Below are 26,175 nucleotides of genomic sequence, written 5' to 3'. Positions count from 1 at the left end.
GCCAGCCCCTCTGTTGGAGCAGGCCCCAGGGCGGATGGAGCTGCCACAGTGGACTCACATGGTTCCTGTTTCTGCAAACGGAGGCCATATACATTTAAATGTGACGAGAAACCATCTGAAGAGCCACTATTTTTAATTGATTTATTTAAATTTTTACAGAAACCTGATTAGAGTTAAGTATGTAATTATAAGTCCTGTAACAATTCTACAAAAATGCACATACAATGCCAGAACTCCTTAAAAGTAACTAATATCATATTCTTGTTTTGCATAAAACATGCATTAATATCAACTGCCACATGTTGGCCAAAATCAGTCTCTACAAGAAGAGACGGTCCAATACAGTCAATAAGAAAACTAGTTGTGAACAACAGGTTTTAAGAAAAAAAAAAAAAGAGAGGTCTTCTGGTTAACGTGAGAGGAACAGTACCTTTCCTAAAACAAGCCCTTCAGCACTGGGGGTTTGTGGTGTGCTGTGCAGTGATGCCGAGACTTGGTCCTGACCTGTCATAAGGAAGGAAGGAACTTTCTGGTGGTTAACTCACATGCCTGAGAAGATAGAGCCTTTCAGGCCGTAATGGTACACAACAAGTATCACCTTGCAGAGAAGGGTTCAAAAATCCTCAGGCTCAGAACAGAGAGCTCCCAAGCTGGGGGTGGCGGCCCTCTCGGAGATGCCTGGAGCCCTGGCCCTGGCCACTTCAGCCTTCCACAAGGCCAGCTCAGAGCACACACGCCTCTCCTGTGGCCACGAGATCTTCCCGTTCCACACATCACTCTTCCTGGGGATCTGTAATTAGGAGGTATGAGGCAGAAAAATATGAACTGTACTATTTCTTGAAGGCCTTTGCCTTCTAGGCCGAGTTCACTGTACTCGGGGATCAGTGGGTACATGTGACTGCTGGACACACAAAAAAATTAATATACACTTGTGGCCCCAAAGCCTCAAATGCTTATAGTCACACACCTCAAAGTGTGTCGTCTACCATCAGGAAAGACCATGCTCCTCCAGAGGGAGAGAGCAACTGAGGGTTCTTGTTTATTGAAAGGTGTTTTCCACACAGACTGAGGGGCTTTAAAGACACTTCAAACCAACTGTAAGGACATCCCCTCAAATATGGGCTTTTAAACAACATCCCATGAGGTTCTTCGAAAGAAGATCTCACAGTCATTAGGGACTTAGCTGCGGACTGACATTAGGGACTATGCTTTACTTAAAGCTCACCATCTGCGCGGCCTGGGGCCTTGTTTGGGATCTCTTCCACAGTCTGCCTCTCCCAAAACAGGGCACTCGCTGCCCCTGCTCCTTACAAGTAAGCTAAGCCAGTATGTTTTTTCTTCAGCACAGATTTAAGGGGGAAATAATTTACTGGGCTTCTAATAACATTTTCTTAACAGAACAATATCAAAATAGGTCTATTCTTAATATATGCTTATGAATATCCCTGATAATATAAAGAAACTCAGAGGACTTTGTAAACCACCAAGATTTCACGGGGTAGTACCCGGTCTATTTTCTAGGCAGCAGAGAGGGACTAGTCTTGATATAATGGCAGATTTTCTCCAGGAAGCCCTGTGAGCACTACAGTACTGAAGTTCTAATATTCTAGTGTCAGTAGATTTGTGAATGACATTTTCACTTTAAATTTATTAGTAAAATTTGTAACAAAGGTAGGCTTCCTCAATCCTGCCATCAGCCAACCTCCTTGCGTGTGACACACGTCTAGACCAAAAAGCTGCAGTCCTGGCTAACTCCGGAGGTTCAGCCTAGATGAAGTGAGCTCTGAGATTCCTTCTGGGCCATGACCAAACCTCAGAAAACAGGGACACGGGACAGAAGCAGACCAGGCTTGAGGAAGCTTTGACCCAAGGCACCACGATCAGAGGGGTGAGGGGACCTGTGGAGCTGAGAGCAGGGCTTCTGCGACACTCCTCAAAGCAGGTCCTAGAAGACAGAGGCTGTGGCAGAGCAGACACACTTGGGAGTTAAAAGAACAAATCATTGGGGGGGGGTGGGTAAAAAAAGACGAGTTTACTTTTTCAAAAACAAATCAAACTTCTTGAAACTTCTGAACAAATAACCCTGGCTAGACTGGGGGTGGGGGGGCTCAAGTCTATGGAATGAGTTGCACTTAGCTGAGTCAGAAAGAAGAATGCTGGTTGTGAAATCAGCATAAACACTGTGGCTACTGCCGTTAGGAGAGCGAAGGAAGCTCAAGGCTGGAGGCGGCGGCGGCCTCTTTTATTCCTGGAACAGGAAGTGGGTCTTCCTCGGCCTGGATAGAAGGCGCTGCACTCCTCTCTAGCTGCAATAATACTGCATTCCGTCCACTCTTCTTCTCTTTTTTGACTGAAATTCTTCAAAGAACTGCTGGATGTCCTCTCTCTTAACCACCTGTGGATGGAAAGCAAAGATTAGGAAAGGCAGCCACATTACAGAAGAGCTGTAATAGTCACAGTCAGGTCCAACAACATCGGTGATGAGGATTATTTTGGCGCCCAGTTATCCTGTCTCCGCTGCACAGACGAGCTCATGCAGGCTCAGAGACTGCGGGGTCAGAGTCGCATGGCAGGCACATGGCACACAGGTGCCGTGGGGGTTCCACCGCCACCCTTGGGTTCCTCATTGAAACGAGAGGAAAGGGGGACTTCCATGTGGTCCGCTAGGCTAGGGATCTGTCTTGCAGTGCAGGGGATGTGGGTTCAATCCCTGGCCGAAGAACTGACTCCACATGCTGTCCAGCAACTAGGCCCGAGCGCCACAGCTAGAGAGCCCGTGCACGGCAAAGAAAGATCCTGCATAATGCAACTGAGATCCAATGCAGCCAGATACATAATTTTTTTTTTAAAGGGAGAGATGAAAGTAGTACCCATTTAATAGGGCCATTTGAAGAACAGACGAGACATAATGCCTGTAAAAGCCCTGCCTGGCAGAGTAGGTTCTCTATGAATACTGTCACCTGAAAAGAGAAGTGACAGAACCAGCATGAATGCTGAGGGCCCCGAGGTCTCCTGAGGCCACCGTGCTCCCTCAAGACACGGCTGTCCTGGGAATGTCCCTCAGTTCCGCACAAGCACCCCAGCAAACAAAGGTGGCTTTTTTGACACTTGTGCTCTCTCCTTTTTGGAGAAGGAAATGGCAGCCCACTCCAGTGTTCTTGCCAGGAGAATCCCAGGGACGGGGGAGCCTGGTGGGCTGCCGTCTATGGGGTCACACAGAGTTGGACACGACTGAAGTGACTTAGCAGCAGCGGCAAGCTCTCTCCTTTACACTGGAAAAAAAAGAAGAAACCCCAAACTCTTCCCTCTTTCAGGAGTCCAAAATTAAAGATATTCGCTACATAAACAGACAAATAATTGGCAAAAGTATGGAAGCAGTACTCTCAGTCAATGGAATATTCATGTTATACAATGAGAAATTTATCTTGTATTTTACTGGAAAAAGGATTAGAGCATCACACTGTTCATGTATCAAAAGTGTTCATGATATCAGCGAAATAGAACATTAAAAATAAGAAAATAAGGGGGAATATGGATTAAAAAAGTAAACCGGGATGACCCGGAAGGAGTTCCTGCTTACTCGAAGAGGGAGTTTGTGCCACAATTGACAGGTTTGTTAATGTGGGTTTTATTTTCTATTATTTATTTATTTATCAGGATCCCAGTTCCCTGACTGACCAGGGATTGACCAGGAGATAGAATCAAGTCTCCTGCTTTCAGACAGGAGTCTTAACCACTGGACCGCCAGGGAAGTCCTGATGAGATGTTTAATTACAAAGGCAGCACGCTGTTACCAACATGATTTTTAATTTTGTAGCACATTCTTATTATTATGAGGAAATAAAGGTGGGGTATGGAGAAGGAAAGAGAAAAAGAAAGCACTGGAATGCAGGGAGGAAGAAGGAGAAAGAGAAGGAAGACAGAAGACAAATACTTGTGTGTAAAGTGAAAACCTCCCTCTCCTCTCCCCAAGAGTGAGTGCGAACACCCCCAAGTGCAAAGCCAACTTGAAGAACTCAATGGGGTAAGATACTGACTAATCCTTCAAAGAACTTCACATTTCGTCAGTATTCTACCAGACTGGTAGCTGACACTAGCCTCACAGACACTGAGAATAAGCTGGAGGTCAACCAGTGGGAATGAGAACCCCTCACAGACTCAAGATGCACACGGCTAACACACACTGAGGTCACCGCAGCTCAGAGCTCTGAGCGACCGGGCTTGGGAATGTCCATTTACAAATGCTGCTAGGTAGGCTACTAGGGAGTTCGCATGTGAAGCCTCTGTCCCTGGCTTGGATCACAGACACTAAATACTGAAAGGTGATGCAAAGAAACCATTTCTCTGGCAAAGATACAGGAGGAGGAGACTTAAGAACCCACAAACCATACAATGTGTGCCATTTTTAGTTTCCAGACATCCTCAAACAGTCACAGCCAACATAAAGAGTAGAAATGTTAAAGAGTAAATGTTTATTAAGTCACTAAGTTCTGTCCAAACTCTTCTGCGACCCCATGGACTGTAGCTCACCAGGCTCCTCTGTCCATGGGATTCTCCAGACAAGAATACTGGAGTGGGTTGCCATTTCCTTCTCCAGAGGATCTTCCTGACCCAGGGATCGAACCAACATCTCCTATATTGGCAGGCCAGTTCTTTACTGCTGAGCCACTGGAGAAGCCCTAATAATACTTGGGTCCAATAATAAATCATTTTATTGGTTTGTCTCAGAAAATGTGCATTTCTAAGTGTTTTTTTTTTTAAGTCAGACACAAACATTAAATAAAGGGCAGGCCATTATTTGACAACATCTAGACCTTATTATGAAAAAGAAAAAGAAAAAAAAGGAAACAAACAAAAAATAGACCATATTATGGACAAGCACAACCAAAGCAGACAAGCTTTATGACAACTTGAGGTATTTGTAAATATCTAGTTAGTAATGTTGAAAACAAACAATAAAAAATATTTTTTCTGTCTTTCAAATCATCACATCTGATTTAAAAATTACCTCAGACTCATTAAGAATGGCTCCAGTGATAACAAAGACCCATATGTTGAAGACACATGTGAATACTCCGGATAAAATTGTTTCAAATGTGAAAAGCAAAGGACACCACACCTGCTTTTTTTCTTGTGTGTAATTTTAACTGTGTGTGAAACAAAATCAATAATGAGCACAGCAACCACAAACTACACAGAAGCAGAGGCACAAGTGTACACTCTGACACTGCTGACTGACACAGCTGAAAGACCTGGAACAGCCACTAACAGCATGGACCTTAAAACAGTTACACTCGTGGACACTTGGAGTTCCCGTGAGAGAAGGCTGAGGCCTCATTAAGCAGAGGACAGCCTCTGCAACAGAAATGAGAATAACTGACAGTTAAGAGCTGCTGGGAAACAAAAGGACATCCACAGTGACAATGAGGAACATTCTCTAAAAATGAGCAAACCATTTCAGAAGACTCTTTACCCTCAGACTTCACAATTCATTCTGCCGCAAGGCAGCAGTGCCAGCTATCCAGGCAGCTACAAGACCTTCCCATATTTATAAGAAAACGCTCAACCTGCAGAGACTTCTCCCAAGAAAGCAAGTCTCAGGGCATGTCCTAAGTGTCTGTCAGATCCAGGTCTGACTTCATTAGTCTGTCTGGCGGTAGCAGAGCAGAACATTTACTGTCCAGGAGGACAACTATAGGCCATGAAGAGAAAAGTTAAGTTTTATTTTATATCTCCCTTTGGAAGATAGAAAAGTATTTTAGAAAAAAATTCCATCATAAACACATATGAGTAGTAAAGAACTAGAAAGTATTTGAAAATTCATCTGGAGAACTATTTTAAAAGACTAGACATTGTAGGGACTCCCCTGGTGGTCCAGTGATTAAGAACTTGCCTTCCAATGCAGGGGATGTGGGTTTGACCCCTGGTCAAGGAACTAGATCCACATGCCTACGTGGGCATCTAAGCCCACATGCTAAAACTAGACAAAAGTTGCCCTGCTTCAACTAAAGACCCCATATATCAAAACTCAGACTGACAGAGCCAAATCAATAAATAAATGAATAAAAAAAAAAAAAGATTACGCATTATAGTGTTAGTGTCACTCTTAAAAGTTGTTAGACTCTCCTAACCAGCAAGACAAATGTTTTAGCCCCTAATTATCAAATTCTTTTATTCTAAACTATAGAACCCCAAATCACAGAAAAGAGGTCTGGCTTAAATTTTTTCCCTGACTGGTCATTTTTGCTTCCTCCTCCAAGAAATCCTGCTGGAAGATCAGGACTGGGAGAACCAGTGTGGCCCATCCAACGGCCCCTCCTAAGCTACAACTGCTCTCTCAAGACCCTGGGTGATGGTCCCGCCCCTCACCTGGAGGCTTGGGCAGGACTCCCAATGTGGCTGGTCTGGTGGCGGTTCACTACTATTCATTTCCCTTCCCTCCACCTATACTACGCTCTCAGTCATCTTTTTCATCAGAGAAAATGAACTATTGAAAATAGTATGGAGGGCCCTCAAAAAAAAGAAACAGAACCACCATATGATCCAGTTAATTACTTCTAGGTATATATCCAGGTTTCCCTGGTGGCTTAGACAGTAAAGAATCTGCCTGCAATGCGGAAGACCTGGGTTTGATACCTGAGTTGGGAAGATGCCCTGGAGGAGGGCATGGCAACCTACTCCAGTATTCTTACCTGGAGACTCCCCAGGGACAGAGGAGCCTGGCCGGCTACAGTCCGTGGGGTCTCAAAGAGTTGCACACAACTGAAGCGACTCAGCACCGCACAGCACACAGGTGTACATCCAGGGAGAACAAAAACGCTAATTCAAAAGATGCGTGCACCCCAACGCTCAGAGCAGCACTGTTTATAAGAACCAAGATATGGGAGCAACTAAGTGTCCATCAAGAGATGAATGGTTAAAGAAGGTGTTGTGTGTATGTATACACACACACACACACACCATGGAATGTTAGCTTTGAAAAAGAATGAAATTCTCCCATTCGCAACAACACAGATGGATCTAGAGGGTGTTGTTATGTTTAGTGATAGAGAAAGACAAATACTGTATGTTATCACTTATGTGTGGAATCTAAAAAATACAACAAAGAAATCAATATAACAAAAGAGAAACACAATCACAGACAGAGATCAAACTAGTGATTACCAATGGGGAGAGGGATGGCATATGGGCACATCAGGGGAAGAGGTTAAGAGGCATAAAGTCCAACGCATAAAACAAGCTACAAGGGTATATTGTAAGCACAGGGAATATAGCTAGTATTTTATAATGATTTTAAAAGGAGTATAACCTATAAAAATATTGAATTATTATGCTGTACACTTGAAAGTAACATAAAACTGTAAAGCAACTGCACTTCAAAAAAAAAGAAACTTTATTCAAAACATACAGGGCTATGATTAAAATTCGTTAACGCTACTTACTGTGCCTTCATCAGCAAATCTCTTGAGATAGTCTTTAAGTTCAGTCTTCAAGTCATTGTATTCTAAATCAAAACAACAAAGAAAAGGACATAAATTTTAGACAATCCATTTGCATTTAGGAACAAAAGATTTCCTGACCATTATTTGAGTATGTTAATAGTTTAATCTATATTTTTCTTCAAGTGAAATCTGCATAGAAATTTATCCTCAATTTCTCCCAAATTCCCTCACTTTGACATCTGGGAACCCTTTTTCATTAAATAAACCCTCAAGGAACAGATATTCCCACTCCCAAAAAGACTGTTGTTTAGTCACTGTGTCTTATCCAACCCTTTGCAACCCCATGAACTACAGCATGGCAGGCTTCCCTGTCCTTCACTATCTCCTGGAGCTTGCTCAAACTCATGTCCATTGAGTCAGTGATGCCATCCAACCATCTCATCCTCTGTTGCCCTCCTCTGCTCTTGCCCTCAATCTTTCCCAGCATCACGGTCTTTTCCAATGAGTTGGCTCTTAGCATCAGCTGGCCAAAGTATTGGAGCTTCAGCTTCAGTATCAGTCCTCCCAATGAATGTTCAGGGTTGCATTTTTCTCTAGGATTGACTAGTCTGATATCCTTGCAGTCCAAGGGACTCTCAAGAGTCTTCTCCAGCACCATGATTCGAAAGCGTCAATTCGTTGGCACTCAGCCTGCATTATGGTCCAACTCTCACATCCACACATGACTACTGGAAAAACCATAGCTTTGCCTATATGGACCTTTGTCAGCAAAGTAAAGTCTCTACTTTGAAATATGCTGTCTAGGTTTGTCATAGCTTTTCTGCCAAGGAGCAAGTGTCTTTTAATTCTGTGGCTGCAGACACTGTCTGCAGTGATTTTGGAGCCCAAGAAAATAAAATCCGTCCCTGTAGCTGAGAATTTTTTTAAAAGGTTTCCCATCTGTCTGTAATTCTAGTGCTAAAGTATCTTGGACTTGTCAAACATTAAGTTTTAAAACTCACTCACTTAACAATTTGTATTATATACATGGGAACTTGAGGGTTATATCCCTCAAGTTATAGCCTCTATCCCCAAAAAGCTTTTAGTCTAATAAAGGCAAAAGGAAATTAATCAAATAGTTACATATGCAAGACAGAAATAACCACTGTCAAAAAAGGGTTACAAAAGTGGTGGCATCAGAGTAGAAACTGTAGGACAGAAATCACTAAAATAAGTTGGGCATGCTGGGAGAAAAAATGTAAAAGCCTGCAATTAAGGGTTTGGGAATATTTTCCCCTCTAGTGGTTTCCTGTGAACCACTGAAGCATCTCAAGAACTGTCAAAAAGATGGCATGTAATGTTCAGTGAAAAGTGTTTCAATGGATGGAAAAAGAAATTGATTTCCTCTTATTCTGTACTTATACATCTACCCTTAATCAAAATAGCATGTTATGGTTTCTCAAGCATGCAGTTATTCTAGCATTTAACCCTGACTCAATGGAAATAGTAGTTAAACACTCAGCAGTGTTACAATCAAGCAAGTATAAGTGAGGCTTACTATACAATTCCAAATTTAAACCATTTTTAGTTGTCCTCCTTCTATATAATTTTTTTTAATAGTGAAGGAAACTTCATGAACTTTATGAATTTTCACAAACAGCATTTACCACAAATAAGCTCCACTTGCTGGACTCTGTTCATGCTGTTAAGGGTGTCCATTAGAGGGTCTCTCCTGTCAGTCGCCTGGTCAACCTTGCCTTTGTTTTCATAAGCCAGAACTGTGTCATATTCATCTGTCAGGAACAGGACATCTAGATCGCCATACATTTTCTTTAAAAAATAAAACCAGTTTCCCCATTAGAACTGTATATCATTCTCAGAAAGTCAACCTCATGAGAATCACCAAAAATTTATTTAATTTTCCTAATATCCAGAAAAATCCCAGCCTTTTGGCAGAGTTGCTTGAAGGATTTATTCTTTCTGTCCAAATTTCTCTTAGAAATCTCCCAACTTCCAGTAGATGCTGCATGATCTAAGAGATTTTTATTTAAAAACCAACTTACTGTAACTTTCAAGAAATTTGTGTTTCCAAGTAATTCTATGATATAGAAAAGCTATTTTCCACTGAAAAGAAAATAAGTAAATAAGTATTGCATCATTCTTAATTGCTTCCATAAACATTCAGACTGCAAACACTAATTCATAAAAAAAAGCACCTTACATTCCCTTTACTCTAATACCAATTTCATAAATAAACTTCCCAGGTGTTCTTATTTTAGGCATCTGTCCACAAAACACTTAATGTTGAACATGATCAGGTACTTACCATACAGTCTTTGCAGGTACACAACTTGCTACGCCAGTTCAGGGGCCAATAGGTGGCACTGTCTTTCTTTATAAACTGCTTAGCTTTAAGCTCCTGAAGTTTGCAGCCAGACTGTGATTCTGTGTTGAAATGTTGATTCTGACATGCTTTCTGAAATTAAGTTTTGAAGTGTGTATTTTAAACTATCATCGTTTTCAAAGTTTAGATTTTTGTAAAAGGATTTTCTTAGGCAAAAGGTACAACTGAAATCTAAAGCTACATAGCTTACAGAATTAATTTTGCTTAAGTTTTATTTCTTTTACAGCTCAGATTTCATTTTGTTACCTGGAGATCAGATTCAGAACTAGAGCTGGTACATGGTTCGTTTGTCTGCTCTGCTTTAACTTCCTTCACGATAGCCTTTCCGTGTTCTGGAACATCCTCTCCAAGGGCATTGTCTTGATGAGCCCCATTTTCAGTTGTGATAACTTCTTGATCACCTACTCCATCAACATTCAGCACCAACCCATCATCTTCAGTAGTTACTTTGGTTACTGTAGGTTCAATGAAAACACACACACACATCCACACACTAGTGAGACAATGAAATCACTTAGTATTAAAAAATACTTCAGAATCTGGAAAAGGAGAGAGTTAACCTGAATCTCTGGAATAATGAGAAAGGAAATGACACTTTTTTAGGTTATGCCTGCCTATTCTAAAGTGTCAAATAACAGAAAATTTAAAAACACCAATCACTGGTGGGAAGGGTGGTTTCAAGAGGGAAGGGATGCATGCAGCTCAGTGGTGAAGAACCTGTCTGCCAGTGCACGAGATGCAGGTTCAATCCCTGGGTCAGGAAGATCCCCTGGAGGAGGAAATGGCAACCCACTTCAATATCCTCGCCTGGAAAATCCCATGAACAAAGCCTGGCAGGCTACAGTCTGTGGGGTCACAAAGAGTTGGGCATGACTGAGCAACTGAGTATGCATGCATGTGCAATAGACACTGTAGGGGCACTCATAGCTGATTCGCTTCATTGTGCAGCAGAAATTAACACAATATTGTCAAGTAATTACACTCCAGTAAAAAATAAAATGTGAACCAAGAACAGAAAAAAAAACCATCTGGAAAAAAGAGCTAAAAAAATATATCAATCACTACTTAAACATTTTATATGTAAATGAGAACAGAAAATACTATAGATGTTAAAGACCCAGGGACACCACAAGAAGCAAGAGGCCATAGGAAGAGATTAAGCTGCAAACACAGGAGAAGGGTAGTTTTGCAAAAACAACAGTTTTACTTTATGCAAGGAGGAAATTAGAAAGGACGCTTGCAGAGACAGAAATGACAGAGAGCAGAGAAATGACAAGGGAACTCACATTGCAGGATGGCTTTTCAGTTTATTAGGAAATGAGGCCATCTGCTGACAGGGAAGGAAATGAAGAAGGGGCAGAGAGAAAGGGTCAAGAAAATCCAGTGAATGAGAAAAAGATTCAGGTCTAGCAGAAAGTGAGACGTAATTGAAAAGGATACGAACAGGCTGATTTGTGCTGACGTATGGTAGAAACCAACACAGTAATTATAAAGCAATTATCCTTCAATTAAAAATAAATAAATTTTTAAAACACACACACAAAAAAGCATATGAACAGAAAGAGGACACACCAAGTACAAGAACTTTGAGACAAAACAAAAACGTAGGACGCTGCCTGAGGTTTGAATGGTGAAGTGTTCCCTAAAAGTGAGAAGGGCAAGAAGTTATGAGGCCGGAACAACAGCTACTATGAATTACTACCATTTAAAAAATAAACACATATAGCATTAAGAGTAAAATAAAGTATTTCATACCTTAAGAACATTCATTACTAATTAGTGGTTTGTGGTCAATTTCTCGGAGTACAGTAAAAGCATTAGATGACAAACTGTCGCCACCCCTTCCTCAACCAATAGCATGTCTTATATTTAAGAACAACTTGTTTCGGCTCTGTTATCTTTCAAAATCCCCTTAAAAACTGCTTTCTCCATTTTCTCCAATCTGGTCTCATCCATATTCTGCATCATGCCATTTAAGTATAAATTGACTCTCGGCAGTCTCCCAATCTATCTATAAGCACCTTGTGGAGAAGGAACAGCTCTTATACTTTTTTCTATACCTCAGAGTCCCTTAAAAATAGTTCCATGTTAGCAACATGGAACTCTGCTCAATTTATGTGGCAGCCTGGATGGGAGGAAAGTTTGGGGGAGAGTGGACACATGTGTACTTATGGCTGAGTCCCTTTGTGGTTCACTGAAACTCTCACAGCATTGTTTGTCAGCCATTCCCCGCTACAAAATAAAAAGTTAGAAAACAAACCACATAAAATAAAGTAAAAGTACACAGTGAAGAACATAATAGCTAAAACTTAAGACACTGAACAAATTGTGCTGATTTGTACTGAACATATGGCCCAGGCTGGAGGCATGCCAACTCCACAGACGCTTACCTGCCAGCTGGGCAGCGTACGCCCACAGGAAAGGACAGCGCTTCATGCACGCCTGGCACACCATCTCCTGGAAATCCCCGCTCTCAGGGGGAATGGCGCCAAGATGCTGGGAACACGGAAAACCAAGTTATTCTCCTTGTCATCACCAAGTTGTCCGAAAAGTTCATTGTTTTATAAAATATTGCAACAGTACATTGATCATATCTCTATAGTATTTTTTAGAAGAGTAGTGATAATGTGAAATATAATTGAATTCCAAAAGACAAGATCTTTTTGGGACTTCCTTGGTGACCCAGTGGCTAAGACTCTGTGTTTTCAATGCCAAGGGCCTCGGTTCAGTCCCTGGTTAGGAAACTAGATTCCATATGCCACAACTAAGATCAGACTCAGCCAAATAAATAAATATTTTAAAAAAAATTTTTTAATACAAAAAAATAAAAAATTAAAAAAAGACAAGATCTTTTCTCTTTGTAAAGACAATGGGTTTAAAAGGTCAAAGCTCTCCTTACCCTTCCATGGAACCAGTCTTCACAGACTATACACTGGATCATCTCATCTGGAATCTAACATAGAAAAACAATTTGTTTGTTAATGATTACAGTAAATTCATGGAGTTCTCAAGGCAAGAACACTGCCATTCCTTTCTCCAGGGAAGCCCGGTGTGCTGCAGTCCATGGGGTTGCAAAGAGTTGGACATGACTGAGCGAATGAACTGACTGACAATGAACTCTGGAATATCAAAGTAAGTCTGGCACACATTAGAATTAGATATTAAATAATTCTCTACCAATTCTGTAAGGCCACTATCCACATGCAAAAAGTCAAGGAGACAGGGAGAAACAGCAGTTCAAGGGGTCAAAGAAGTTCTTTCTTCATGAACTGGGGTTACAAAAGGGTTACATTGAGATAAGCACTTTGTGAGTAATTATCAAAACTTTTGTATCAGTTATTCTATCTGATTACCACAAAACTTTATGAATAAGTAATATATTTTCATTTCACACACAAACCCAGGCCCAGGGAGGTAATGTGAATTGTAGCAAGTTGCACAGTTAATTACAGAATTTCGCCTTTGTCAAAAGAAAAGGAAACTAGAAATTAAAGCACACATTCACTCACTTATATGTGCACAGGAAAAGGTCTAGAAACATATACACCAAAAGTGTTAACAGTGGTTATGTCTGGGAGGTAAGAAGGTACAAGAATGAGGAAGAATAAAAATTCTTTTAAAATTTTGCATACACCTCTAACTGAAGTTTTTAAGAGAATCCAATTAGTGCACCCTATTTTCTTTCCTTGTAGGAATGCAAGAAGTTGAAGGTCATTTTCTGGAAAGTATTCAGAGAAAAGGAGCAAACAGGCAGGCAAAGAGAGGGAAGAAGGAAAAAAGTTCTGACCTTAACAAAGTCCTGTCCAATATTTCTCATGATGTAAGAAAGAGAAAAATAGTTGGGCTCCGTACTACTTGTAGCTTCAGGTCAGATCATAAGAAGGGATAAATCTAGAATACTTTCACAATCCCCAAATCCCTGCTCAACAGCTAAAAGGCCAAATATGACAAGAGGCTGGAGAGTGAAGGCTGGAGATGACACAGTCCTGGTGCTGACTTCCAAATCTCTTACCTCATCTTCAGGATCAGGGTAAGGTCTCTTGCAAATGCAGTACAATCCAAAAAAGTTGTCATTGTACTTATTGCCAGAATTTATCTTTGCTTTGTCCTGAAAGATATTAATTTCAATATAAAATATGGCCTAACTTTATAATTTCATGCATCATGGAATTTATGCATTCAATAAATTTGTGCACTAAATATCTGTACCCCCTCCCTCCCCTGGAAGCTAGTCTTCGAAGTACAAGGGAAAAAATTCATCCTACAAAGTAATACTTTCTGCAGGATACAAGGAAATACAAGGAAAAGATAAAATTTATTTTCTATACCTTCTTTGTACTAATTGGGGGAGAATGAATCATAAATATTAACTATCAACCTATGGAAGCTGACACTGGTCTAGAATTTCAAAATATTTCTTAATGCCCAGCTGTGATAGTCAAAGCCCCAAATTACTAGGAGGTAAAAAGTAGGAAAAGAAGTTGTCTAAAAATAATCTTTGAAGGAGGGAAAGAGCATGACAACTTTAGCAATCATGATTGAATACTGTAAAGTCCCTTATTTTCTGTTTCATTTTTGTTATTTCACTGAAAGTTATTGTAGAAGATAGTCTTTATTATCCAAAAAGCAGTGAAAAACTTCTGAATGCAAATAACCCATGCTCATTATTGCCCAGTTTTATTTAGTTTTAAAAGTCATACCCTTTTCTTTAAAAAGCCTCAGAGCATGAGCACAATCAACACAACTAAACCTGAATGACTTTAGAACACTACCCCCAAAACCTTTCATATTAATTACAATCTAAGGTAGGCTCTGAACAGGTTACTTAGTTTTCACAAATAAAAAATGGGGTACAATCTAACACTGATTTGCTCATTTGCAAAGAAGAAGCATAGAACTTCCTTTTTGAAAATTCTTGGTTTTTAATCCCATAGGACAGATACCAATCTTAGCTACTTTTCATGCATTTATCGTTTACTGTGCTTACTTACAGGAAATAATTTGCATTCCAAATTTTTAAACTTGCTGTTTCCACAATCACAACGAAAATTTCTGAAAGAAAGGAGGAAGAGCCAATTTTAATTTTTCTTCTAAATCTAAAGACTACTCTTTACATTCATATCATAGCCTCTTCCCTTTCAACTGGCTTCTAGGATCTAAAAACTGGACTTGGTTGTTGTTCATGTATCCAATCCTCAATTTTCCCAAGCACATTATAATAAAAGATTTAATAATTCTATAAATTAACATGTGTGTGCTATGTGCCCAGTCATGTCTGACTCTTTGCAATCCCATGGACTGTAGCCCACCAGGCTCCCCTGTCCATGGAATTCTCCAGGTAAAAATACTGGAGTGGATTGCCATTTCCTTCTCCAAGAAATTAACATGCATAAAGACAAATATCTGTATCTCACACAACACACATAAAACAGTGGCAGAACAGCAGGAGTAGTTTGAGTTTGCCCCATAATTATATTTTAAAAGGTCCCCTGGAAAAACTGTTCTTTCTGATTATATTATATAAAACAGTTGCATTAAATTTACCAGGGCACAACTACTTTGAATGCAAAAACATGATTAAGGAAAAAAGTGCAACTGGAAAAGAATCTAAACATTTGCAAAGCATCTGGCATCATTTTACCTTTGATCATTTATCCTCTGACCACTTTACCTTTTTGTGTATAGCTCAAATAGTTTATGACTTCCATGACATTCATAACTGCAAGCCAGGCAAATTCCTGCTGGTTCTTCTCCCTCTGGAGTGCAGGTACTACAGGCATATAGTGCTTGTCTCTTTACTGAACCCTAAAAGACAGCCCCCCAATGGAAAAAGTCAGAAAATTGATGAAACATTGGCAGAGTGACCTAACGCCCATACTATGATCTGAGAAATAACTGAAATCAGATTATCTGTGGTCAAGATCTTCCTGTAAAAACCACTGAGACTAATAAAAAAGCATATACAATAGAATACCAAAACACTGTTGCAGGCTTCATACACGTTTCATATAACTTTTTCTCAAAGTGATAGAAGTTAACATTTTCAGTCAGCTTTGAATAAGCCGGTCTGCTTAACTATTTTAACACATGAAAATACAGGAGAATGTGTGTATGCTTATGTAAGGAATAATCATACTTTAATTTTGGAAAATGCTTGTGATTCCACCAAAGAGAAAACCAATGCATTAAATGAATCCCTTTGATTTTTAGATGTATGCTGACATATTTAGAGTTGAAGTGTCATGGTCTGAAATTTATTTTCAACTGGTTCAGGAAAAAAAACAAAGTATATTACAATGAAGAAGTAAAAGATAAAACAAATGTGGTAAAATGCTAAAAAGTGAATATATGTGAAGGTACACAGGTGTTCAAAATTTTATTTTTTCAATTTAACTGTAGACTTTAAACATTTCAAAATAAAAAGTTGAAAGAAAAGCAAATCCTGATAATGGCTGCCATCCTCTGGGAAGAAGGAGTCCCAGGAAAGCTTCTGTGATGCTGGTAATGTTCTATTTCTTGATTTGGGTGGTATGTACCTGCATGTGTTTTCGGTTTTGCTTTCCTAAGACTTATACATGGTTTCTGCACTTTTCCATATATTTTACAACAATACAAAAAATTTTTTTAAGGAAGTCAGTTTTAAAAATCTAACTACCTTTCAAAAATAACTTACATACAGGCTTTTTTTTTTAAAAGGCAAGCAGAGAAAAAGTTGTTTCAGTGGTGACCAAAGGTTTTAAAATATCAGCCAACATTAAATACCTCTGATATCAGGTGTATTAAAAAAAAAATCTAACCACTTTGCAGTGTAAACTGGTCATTGATGACAACTGGTATTGTGATCTCAGGCCACACCACATAAAGACCCCACGTCTCTCTCCACATCCTGCAATGTTCCACTCCACCAGCCTGGAAGGTAACCTTCTTCTTCCTATCAAGTATCATCTCTCATTAGTTTTCTTCTACCCACCATTCTCCATTTTTGAACCTAGAAACATAGGATGAGTCACCAAACACTACGTCACACCCCCTCCAGTCCCTGTTCCCACCATCTTCCGAATGCCATCTCTCCTCCCCTCCTTTCCTTTGCCAGTGCCACCAGCTGTTCGGGTTCCGGTCTATCCCCCTGGGGGGCCGACTGCAGACAGACGTGGTCTTGCTTCCTCTCGCCAAAAAACCAGCTAGCACTTGTCAAACTAAATTGCAGAGGAACCAGCTGTCCAGGAGTCCAGCCTACGCGGAGAGATTTTCAAATCCAGAGCTCCCTCCTTTAATTCTGCTTTGACTCTCCCGTTTAATACCCAGCAAACACTCTGAGGATGGGAAAAGTAGGGACAAAGATGCTCAGGATGTGAGAGGTCACGGAGTTGGTTTGGTGAAAAGCGGCCGGGGCACCGAGAAGAGACGAGGAAGGAAGGAAAAAGCAGCTGCTCCGGGGCCAAAACCGGAGAAACATCGAGGGCCGGACAGAGGAAAATCCAGAAAGGAGGGGCGTCCTGCTGGCCACAGGTTAGGAAGGGGGCTCAGAAGACTAAGGGTAAAAGGGCACCTGGGCCTGGGATGGGGAAGCCTAAGACCAACAGCTGCGCCGGACCACCATGGGGTGCCGGCCGCGGCCGGCGGGAAGTAAGAGGGAAAGACAGGTGGGGAAAGGGAGGTTCAGGAGAGCCTGGGGGAGGCGAGGCCCGGGCCGCGCGCCCACCTGCGAGTAGGAGCACTTCTCCGAGTCACTGCCGCCCAGGACGGCGCAAGCCTCATTCTCCAGCTCCTCGTCCTCCTCAAGTACATCGACCAACGATACCACGGGCTCCAACTCCGACTGTCGCCCAGCTGGCTCCTCGGCTCCGGCCATCCTCAACTGTCACCCGGACCGCCGATCGGCCCCGGCGGAGGCGGGAAAAGCGGTCGCGAGAGGCGGGGCCGGAGGAGGCGGGGCCGCGGCGCCAGGCACCAATCCCAAAGACGGGGAGCGAAGGAAGGGGGAGGAGCGACTTCCGACAAACGGAAGTCGCTCCTCTCCCTTCTCCGCGCCTGCGTCCGCGGCGTGCTGGTTTCCGTTTCCGGTGGCGCCTCTCTGTGGCGCGCTCCTGAAGCGTAGCGGTCGCTATGGAGCTGTTGGGCGAGTACATCGGACTGGAAGGGCAGCGACAGCAGCTGCGGGTGCCCTGTGAGGCGCCGGGCGTCACCGACCCTTTCCAGAGCTTGTTGTCCGGTGTGGCTCAGATGAGGGAGCTGGTGACTGAGCTCTTCGGCTCTCAGGTACAGCAGGAAGCACAGGACCGGGTGGCGGCGGCTCCCGACGAGGCCTTGGACGGTGAGCTCTGAGACGGTTCTGGGAGCGACAGGAGGGCGGGCAGGGGCGCCCGGAGTCGGGGAAATGACACGTGTAAAGTAACAAACTTGGAGAAGGTGAGCCTCGGGGGAAGAAGAATTCCAAATGAAAATTTTTAGCTATTTTCGCTAAATTTGGGCTGTACCTGGACTCTAAATGTAGGACTGCTTTCACGATTCCCTTCTCATTTATGTCACACAAAAAACGTACTGAACGCCTGCGGCCCTATGCCAGTCACTGGGCTGAACTCTGGAGAAAGAATGAAGTGAATGCGACTCATTTCCTGTTCTTGTGGAACTCTGTGGGAGGTTAGACAGACAGACATTAAAGAGTAGAAGGAATGACCCTAGGCTTCTCTGTAACTATTGCAAACCTAGAGAACCCAAGAAGTCTTAAGAGAGAGCATGATTTCTAAGCTGGGCTTAGAAAGATGAAAAGGAATTTTCCCAGGCGTGAACTTACAAATATGTTTGAAAGACCGCCATCTAATACAGAATAGGAACAGATTCTGAAGATTGGAATAGATTTCAGATGAACAAGGCTTCACTGTCAGGGACTCCTTTCATTTCCCAGTGTGGTAGGTGCAGTTTGAAAGCAGAAACAGAAAATTTAACCGTATCCTTAAGTCTTGTCTTGAATACCCTGAGCTGAAGAACCTAAGAACTAAATATTGGAATCAGGGCTTACTTCCCCTTTTGTCGTTGTTGAGGTTCAGTCGCTCAGTTGTGTCCAACTCTTTGCAACTCCATGGACTGTAGCACACCAGGCTCCTCTGTCCTTCTCTGTCTCCCAGAGTTTGCTCAAATTCATGGACATTTAAGCTGCAATGCCATCCAGCCATCTCATCCTTTGTCTCCCCCTTCTCCTTCTGCCGTCAATCTTTCCCAGCATCAGTCTTTTCCAGTGAGTCAGCTCTTTGCATCAGGTGGCCAAATTATTGGAGCTTCAGCATCAGTCCATCCCAGTGAATATTCAGGGTTGATTTCCTTTAGGATTAACAGATTTCATCTCCATACTTTCCAAGGGACCCTCAAGAGTCTTCTCCAGCACCACAGTTCAAAAGCATCAATTCTTCGGCACTCAGCCTTCTTTATGAACCAACTCTCACATCTGTATGTGACTACTGGAAAAACCATAGCTTTGACTAGACAGACCTTTGTCGTCAGAGTGATGTCTCTGCTTTTTAATACACTATCTAGGTTTGTCATAGCTTTTCTTCCAAGGATCAAGTGTCTTAATTTCATGACTACAGTCACTGTCTGCAGTGATTTTGGAGCCCAAGAAAATAAAATCTGTCACTGCTTCCACTTTTTCTTCTTCTATTTGTCATGAAGGCCAGCTTCTTCACTTTCTTCTTTCAGCTTCATCAAGAGGCTTTCTGCCATTAAGGTGGTATTATCTGCATGTCTGATGTTACTGATATTTCTCCTGGCACTCTTGATTCCAGCTTGTGCTTCATTCAGCTCAGAATAAGCAGAGTGACAATATATAGCTTTGACATACTCCTTTCCCAATTTTGAACAAGTTTGTTGTTTCACGTCTGGTTCTAACTGTTGATTCTTGACGCGAATGTGGTTTTGAGATTAGAATAAAAACTGACCTTTTCCCATCCTCTGGCCACTGCTGAGTTTTCCAAATTTGCTGGCATATTGAGTGTAGCACTTTAACAGCATCATCTTTTAAGATTCTAAATAGCTCAGCTGGAGTTCCAACACCTCCATTAGCTTTGTTCATAGTCCTAAGGTCCACTTGACTTCAGACTCCAGGATATCCAGCTTTAGGTGAGTGACCACACCATTGTGGTTATCCATGTCATTAAGACTTGTATAGTTTTTTTGTGTAGTCTTGCCACCTCTTAATCTCTTCTGCTTCTGTTAGGTTCTTACCATTTTAGTCCTTTTATCGTGCCTGTCTTTGCATGAAATATTCTCTTGGTATCTCCAATTTTCTTGAAGAGATCTGTCTTTCCCATTCTGCTGTTTTCTCTGTTTCTTTGCATTGTTCATTAAGAAGGCCTTCTTATCTCTCCTTACTATTCTTTGGAACTCTGCATTCAGAAGGGTATATCTTTCCCTTTCTCCCTTGCTTTTCACTTTTCTTCTTTCCTCAGCTCTTTGTAAAGCGTGCTTGGACAACCACATTACCTTCTTGCATTTCTTTTACGTTGGAATGGTTCTGGTCACTGCCTCTTGCACAGTGTTACAAACCTCCATCCATAGTTCTTCAGGCACTCATGTCTGCAAATCTAATCCCTTGAATCTATTTGTTACCTCCACCATAATCATAAAGGATTTTATTTAGGTCATACTTGAATGGCCTAGTGTTTTTCCCTACTTTCTTCCATTTAAGCATGAATTTTACAATAAGGAGTTCATGATATGAGCCACAGTCAGCTCCAGATCATGACTGTGTGGAGCTTCTCCATCTTAAGTTGCAAAGAACATAATTAATGTGATTTCAGTATTGACCATCTATCTAGTGATGTCCATGTGTAGAGTTGTCTCTTGGGTTATTGGAAAAAGGTGTTTGCTGTGACCAGCATGTTCTCTTGACAATACTCTTAACCTTTGCCCTGCTTCATTTTGTACTTCATTTTGAAACAGGCCAAACTTGCCTGTTTCTCCAGGTGTCTCTTGACTTCCTGCTTTTGCATTCCAATCCCCTATGATGAGAAGGACATCATTTCTGGTATTCTAGAAGTTGTAGGTCTTCATACAGCCAATCAGCTTCAGCTTCTTCAGCATCAGTGGTTGAGACTTCAGCTTGGATTACTGTGATGATGACTGGTTTGCCTTGGAAACAAACCGAGATCATTCTGTCATTTTTGAGATTGCACCCAAGTACTGCACTTCAGACTCTTTCGTTGTCTATGAGGGCTACTTCATTTCTTTCCAAAGGATTGTTGACCACAGTAGTAGATATAATGGTCATCTGAATTAAGTTCGCCCATTCCTGTCCATTTTAGCTCACTGATTCCTAAGATGTCGAAGTTTACTCTTGTCATTTCCTACTTGACTGTGTCCAATTTACCTTCCAAACATTCCTGGTTTCTATGCAGTATTGTTCTTTACAGCATCGCATCATTCCTGCTTTAGCCCAGCTGCTTCATTCTTTCTGGGGCTATTAGTAATTGCCCTCTGCTCTTCCCCAGTAACATGTTGGACACCTTCCAACCTGGGGGGCTCATTTTCTAGCATCATCTTTTTGCCTTTTCATGCTGTCCATGGGGTTCTCTAGGCAAGAATGCTGGAGTGGATTGGCATTTCCTACTCCAGTAGACCATGTTTTATCAGAATTCTTCACTATGACCCATCCATCTTGGGTGGCACTGTGCATCATGGCTCATAGCTTCATTGAATAATGCGAGCCCCTTCGCCATGACAAGGCTGTGGTCATGAAGGTGTAACTCCTCTGTAGAGAAGCTTAAACTGTACTGTACTTTCTTTTCTTTCCGTCTTGTTTACATCTTGATAGTGCCAGATAATGTGATGGAACCAATTCAGAATATTACATGAATTTCAGCCAGTAGATTGTTTCCATTAGCGTGAAGTCCTGGTTCTTGGCTCCAAAAGATCCTCTCTAAACCATTGAAAATACTGTCATTGGAATAAGGACAGGTACACATGGAGCCATTTAAAAAATGGCTTGCTGGAAAAACAACTTCTACCTGTTCTGCTAATAGTGGGTCAGTAATATTTTCATATAAGAGGACATGCTTTTGTACGTTTAACGAAGCCCCCAGAGAGTTACAGTTTGAATGTCCTTTGTTGAACGCGGTAGAGGGATTCCCTGGCGATCCGCCGGTTAAGACTCTGCACGTCCACTGCAGGGAGCACAGAGTTGATCCCCGGTTGGGGAACCAAGATCCCTCAGGCCCTGTGGTGCAGCCCAGAAAAAAAAAGTGATAGAGATTAAAATGATGGATTTTGTCTTATATGAATAATATCTCAATTAACAAGTATAAAATTTTTTAAATGTAAAAATTACAAAAGTGATAGAATGCAATACTAAAATGACAAATGGTGATCATTTTGTATGTACAGAAATACTGAGTCATGGTGTTGTACTAACAGTGTTGTGGGTCAGTTATACTTCAGTTGAAAAAAAAATCATCATAATGACCAAAAAAAGACAATCCAATTGCCAGGTGTGCAGAAAACTTGAAGAGACAGTGCTCCGAATAAGATATACAAATGGCCAGTGAGCATGTGAAAAGATGCTGAACATCACTGGCTTTTAGAGAAAGGAGAATCAAAGCCACAATGACATAGCGTGTCATACCCACCAGAAAGGCTAAAGAACAGTAACACGTGTTTTGACTAGGATGTGAAGAAATTGGAGCCCTCATACGTTGGTGGAAATGTAAAATGGGATACATTCTTTGGAAAACACTTTGATAGTTCCTCAGAAAAGTTAAATGTAAAATTATCATTCGACCCCAACAGTTCTAGTCCTAGAGATTCTTAGTTCCACTCCAAGTTCTCCCAAGACAGCTGTAAACATGTTCCCATAAAAACAAATGCACACGTGTTCATAGCCGCATTATTGATAATAGCTAAAAAGTAGAAATAACACAAATATCCATCATCTTATGAGTGGATATACAAAACGTGTATCCATACAGTGGAATATTCCTCAGCAACAAAAAGGAATGAAGTACTGATAAATGCTATACAGTGTGAATGTACTTTGAAAGCATAAGTGAAAGAAGGCAGACTCAAAAGGCCACATATTTTGATTCATTTATATGAAATGTCCAGAACAGACAAAGGGATAAGAAAATAGATTTTTGTTGTTCAGTCGCTCAGTCATGTCCACCTCTTTGCGACTCCTTGGACTGAAGGACGCCAGGACTCTGTCCATCCCCAACTCTTGGAGTTTTCTCAAACTCATGTCCATTGAGTTGGTGATGCCATCCAACCATCTCATCCTCTGTCGTCCCCTTCTCCTCCTGCCTTCTGTCTTTCCCAGCATCAGAGTCTTTTCCAATGAGTCGGCTCTTCACATTAGGTGGCCAGAGTATTGGAGCCTAGCATCAGTCCTTCCAATGAATATTCAGGGTCGATTTCCTTTAGGATTGACTGGTTTGATCTCCTTGCAGTCCAAGGGACTCTCAAGAGTCTTCTCCAACACCGCAGTTGAAAAGCATCAGTTCTTTGGCACTCAGCCTTCTTTATAACTCTTATATCCATACATGACTACTGGAAAGACCCATCACTTTGACTGTATAGACCTTTGTTGTCAAAGTAATGTCTCTGCTTTTTAATACACTGTCTAGGTTTGTCATAGCTTTTCTTCCAAGGAACAAGCATCTTTTATTTTCATGGCTGCAGTCACCATCTGCAGTGATTTTGGAGCCCAAGAAAATAAAGTCTCAGTTTCCATTGTTTCCTCATCTATTTGTCATGAAGTGATGGGACCGGATGCCATGATCTTCATTTGTTGAATGTTGAGTTTTAAGCCAGCTTTTTCACTCCTATTTCACCTTCATCAAGAGGCTCTTTAGTTCCTCTTCTCTTTCTGCTATAAGGGTGGTATCATCTGCATATCTGAGGTTATTGATATTTCTCCCGGCAGTCTTGATTCCAGCTTGTGCTTCATCCAGCCCAGCATTTTTCATGATACACTCTGCATATAAGTTAAATGAGGAAAGTAGATTAGTGGTCACCAAGGGCGAAGGGGAATGGGAAGTGAAAATGAAAGTCGCTCAGTCGTGTCCGACTCTTTGTGACCAAATGGACTATACAGTCCATGCAATTCTCCAGGCCAGAATACTGGAGTGGGTACCCTTTCCCTTCTCCAGGGGATCATCCCAACCCAGGGATTGAACCCAGGTCTCCCACAATGCAGGTGTATTCTTTACCAACTCACCCACAAGGGAATCCCAGGAAAACTGGAGTGGGTAGCCTAACCCTTCTCCAGCAGATCTTCCCGACCCAGGAATGGGAAGTGACTGCTAATTGGTATGAGATTTCTTTCTTGGAAGATGAAATGTGTTCTAGAATTAGTGGTGATGGTTTTATAACCTAGTGACTATCTAAATCAATAATCTGTACACTTTGAAAGTGAATTTTATGGTGTATGAATTACATCTCAAAAAAAAAAAGTGATAGAAGAGAAAGGTTTTAAACAACATAATTCCTGCAGTCTTTTTAACTGTACATATTGCTGATTTGATATATGCATTGTTTTATTAATCCCTGAAGTGAAATGGTCTCATTATCAACCATTTTATCTATATTTCTCTCAACCACTGAACATATTGTCATACAACAAATATTTGTTTTAAAAGGTGATGATGAAGATGATTCAGAAGATGAAAATAACACTGATAACAGAACTAATTCAGATGGACCATCTGCAAAACGGCAAAAAACACCACCTTAACTAGCTTTTATGAAATTTAAAAGACTGCTACCATATCTTATTTACCACACACTGACTTTTAAGGAAGACTTGTACTCTAATTTGGAAAGCATTTGTTTTTTTTTCCCCCTGGGACAGTTCTGTCAAAGAGGAAACTTTTCTTCTGTTTTCATCAAAGAAAGACATAAATGCTTAGAAATGAATCACTTTTCTTCGGTGAGAAGTCAGTTTCAAATTATGGAAATAAAATAGACATTTAATAATGTATAATATCCAGTAAGTTGGCAACTGAATTCTTACTTTATACTTTTTAAATACCCATTGGATTAAATTGTGTGGTGTCTACATGTTTTAGCTTCTGCTTCTGTTATAAAAATATATGTCGAGGTTTATGGACATTTCAAGGAACTGACATGAGCAAGTGATGAAAATGGTGTTAAATTTAAAAATGGTAGGTGCTTCCTTGGTGGTCAAGTGGCTAAGACTTTGCATTCCCAATGCAGGGGGGCTGGGTTCCTTCCCTGGTCGGGGAACTGGATCCTGCATGCTGCAACTAGAGTTTGCATGCCACAACTAAAGACCCAGCATGCCGAAATGAAGATTGAAGATTCTGCACATGCCACAACTAAGACCTGGTGCGGCCAAATAAATGTATTAATTAATTTAAATTAAAGAATGGCAATTCCGTGTAAGTAGAAGGGAAATGGGATAGTGAGAGGTACTGAAGGGAAGGAGAGCCCTTGAGAGACCCAGGAAACCTTGACTCTGCGCCTGGACTCAGTGCACGGACTTCTGGGGATGATGCCACTCATGGACGGGTGTTTGCCCTGCACCTTAAGAGAGTCAAGTTGGGGTGTGCTTTTATGCTGTGATACACTGTTTATGTTAACATGGATAGCAACCTGTGTTGACTATAACTTAGATATTTCATGTCATTCTGTAGTCAGACTTTGATTTTGATTAACAAGGAACTATCAGGTCCTTTAAATATATATATGTATATATTCCTAAAATGTGTGTGTGTATGTATTCCTTTTCTGCTTGTCAGAGGGACTAAGGTATTTTTCATTTACTACACATATAAATGTTTCCTGATTCATTTTGATAGCTAAACTACAGAGAATAAAATCAAGTAACAGGTACCTACTGAAACACAAGTAGTCACAGAAATTTAGAGTTGGAAGTAACCTTACAGATGATATGATTTACTCAGAGATAAATTGAATCTTAGGTATTTTCCCTGAGTTACAGAACTTACTGGCAGAGCTGGATTATACACACAGCCTTTAAAAGATTGCCGTAGTACTTTTGCGGTTACACATTCTGAAATCTGTAGCTTACAAAGTACATGGTATTAAGGAAATTGAATTTACACACCTTTTTATATGTTAAAGCATTGTTTTACTTGGAACATCAGGCTTCTACCAAGTACTTTTATGTAATTAAAACAATACCAACTTGAAAAAGTTATAAATGGTCAGAAATTACCTTGTTTGTTTAGTTTGTGGTATGTCTCTAACCTTGGAACTTCAGCTCAGTTACTGATTTACAATAATCTTTTATCTTTATACATTCCTTAAAAAAACTTGGGACTTCACTGGTGATCCAGTGGTTAAGACTTCAAGCCCCCAATGCACAGGGCCTGGTTTCAA

General features: G+C 41.1%; 2 protein-coding genes across 3 annotated transcripts; one reads left to right on the top strand and one right to left on the bottom strand.

The window, feature by feature from the left end:
• Positions 1–116: 116 nt before the first annotated feature.
• On the bottom strand, positions 117–17,890 carry UBR7 (ubiquitin protein ligase E3 component n-recognin 7). Its single transcript, XM_043921814.1, has 11 exons — positions 17,528–17,890; positions 15,497–15,630; positions 14,817–14,877; positions 13,838–13,933; positions 12,725–12,778; positions 12,216–12,321; positions 10,072–10,280; positions 9,748–9,897; positions 9,089–9,251; positions 7,443–7,504; positions 117–2,395 (listed from the first exon to the last, which is right to left on the bottom strand). The coding sequence occupies exons 1-11, from the start codon at positions 17,675–17,677 to the stop codon at positions 2,303–2,305; spliced, it is 1,278 nt and encodes a 425-aa protein (XP_043777749.1). The 5' UTR covers positions 17,678–17,890; the 3' UTR covers positions 117–2,302.
• On the top strand, positions 17,844–25,536 carry GON7 (GON7 subunit of KEOPS complex). Of its 2 annotated transcripts, none has more exons than XM_043921815.1 (2): positions 17,844–18,139; positions 24,450–25,536. In XM_043921815.1, exons 1-2 carry the CDS (start codon positions 17,932–17,934, stop codon positions 24,542–24,544), a joined length of 303 nt encoding a protein of 100 aa, XP_043777750.1. In that variant the 5' UTR covers positions 17,844–17,931; the 3' UTR covers positions 24,545–25,536. The 2 variants fall into 2 exon arrangements, with proteins under 2 accessions (XP_043777750.1, XP_043777751.1); XM_043921816.1 differs by having other exon boundaries at positions 17,864–18,139; positions 25,027–25,536.
• Positions 25,537–26,175: the final 639 nt, after the last annotated feature.

The sequence above is a fragment of the Cervus elaphus genome, chromosome 13 (assembly GCF_910594005.1).
Source record: "Cervus elaphus chromosome 13, mCerEla1.1, whole genome shotgun sequence".
Classification (NCBI taxonomy): Eukaryota; Metazoa; Chordata; class Mammalia; order Artiodactyla; family Cervidae; genus Cervus; species Cervus elaphus.
The sequence above is the reverse complement of the archived record's forward strand: the minus strand, read 5'-3'. Positions and strand labels throughout refer to the sequence as shown.

Bases quoted from the DNA above. Each gene is read 5' to 3' on its own strand.
- UBR7 (XM_043921814.1), bottom strand. From the start codon at position 17,677: ATGGCCGGAGCCGAGGAGCCAGCTGGGCGACAGTCGGAGTTGGAGCCC. The intron at 9,898-10,071 runs GTAACAAAATGA...ACTTAATTTCAG, and splicing joins GTTCTGAATCTGATCTCCAG to AAAGCATGTCAGAATCAACA. The intron at 7,505-9,088 runs GTAAATGCTGTT...GTTTTGATTTAG, and splicing joins GCAAGTGGAGCTTATTTGTG to AATACAATGACTTGAAGACT.
- GON7 (XM_043921815.1), top strand. From the start codon at position 17,932: ATGGAGCTGTTGGGCGAGTACATCGGACTGGAAGGGCAGCGACAGCAG. The intron at 18,140-24,449 runs GTGAGCTCTGAG...TTGTTTTAAAAG, and splicing joins TCCCGACGAGGCCTTGGACG to GTGATGATGAAGATGATTCA.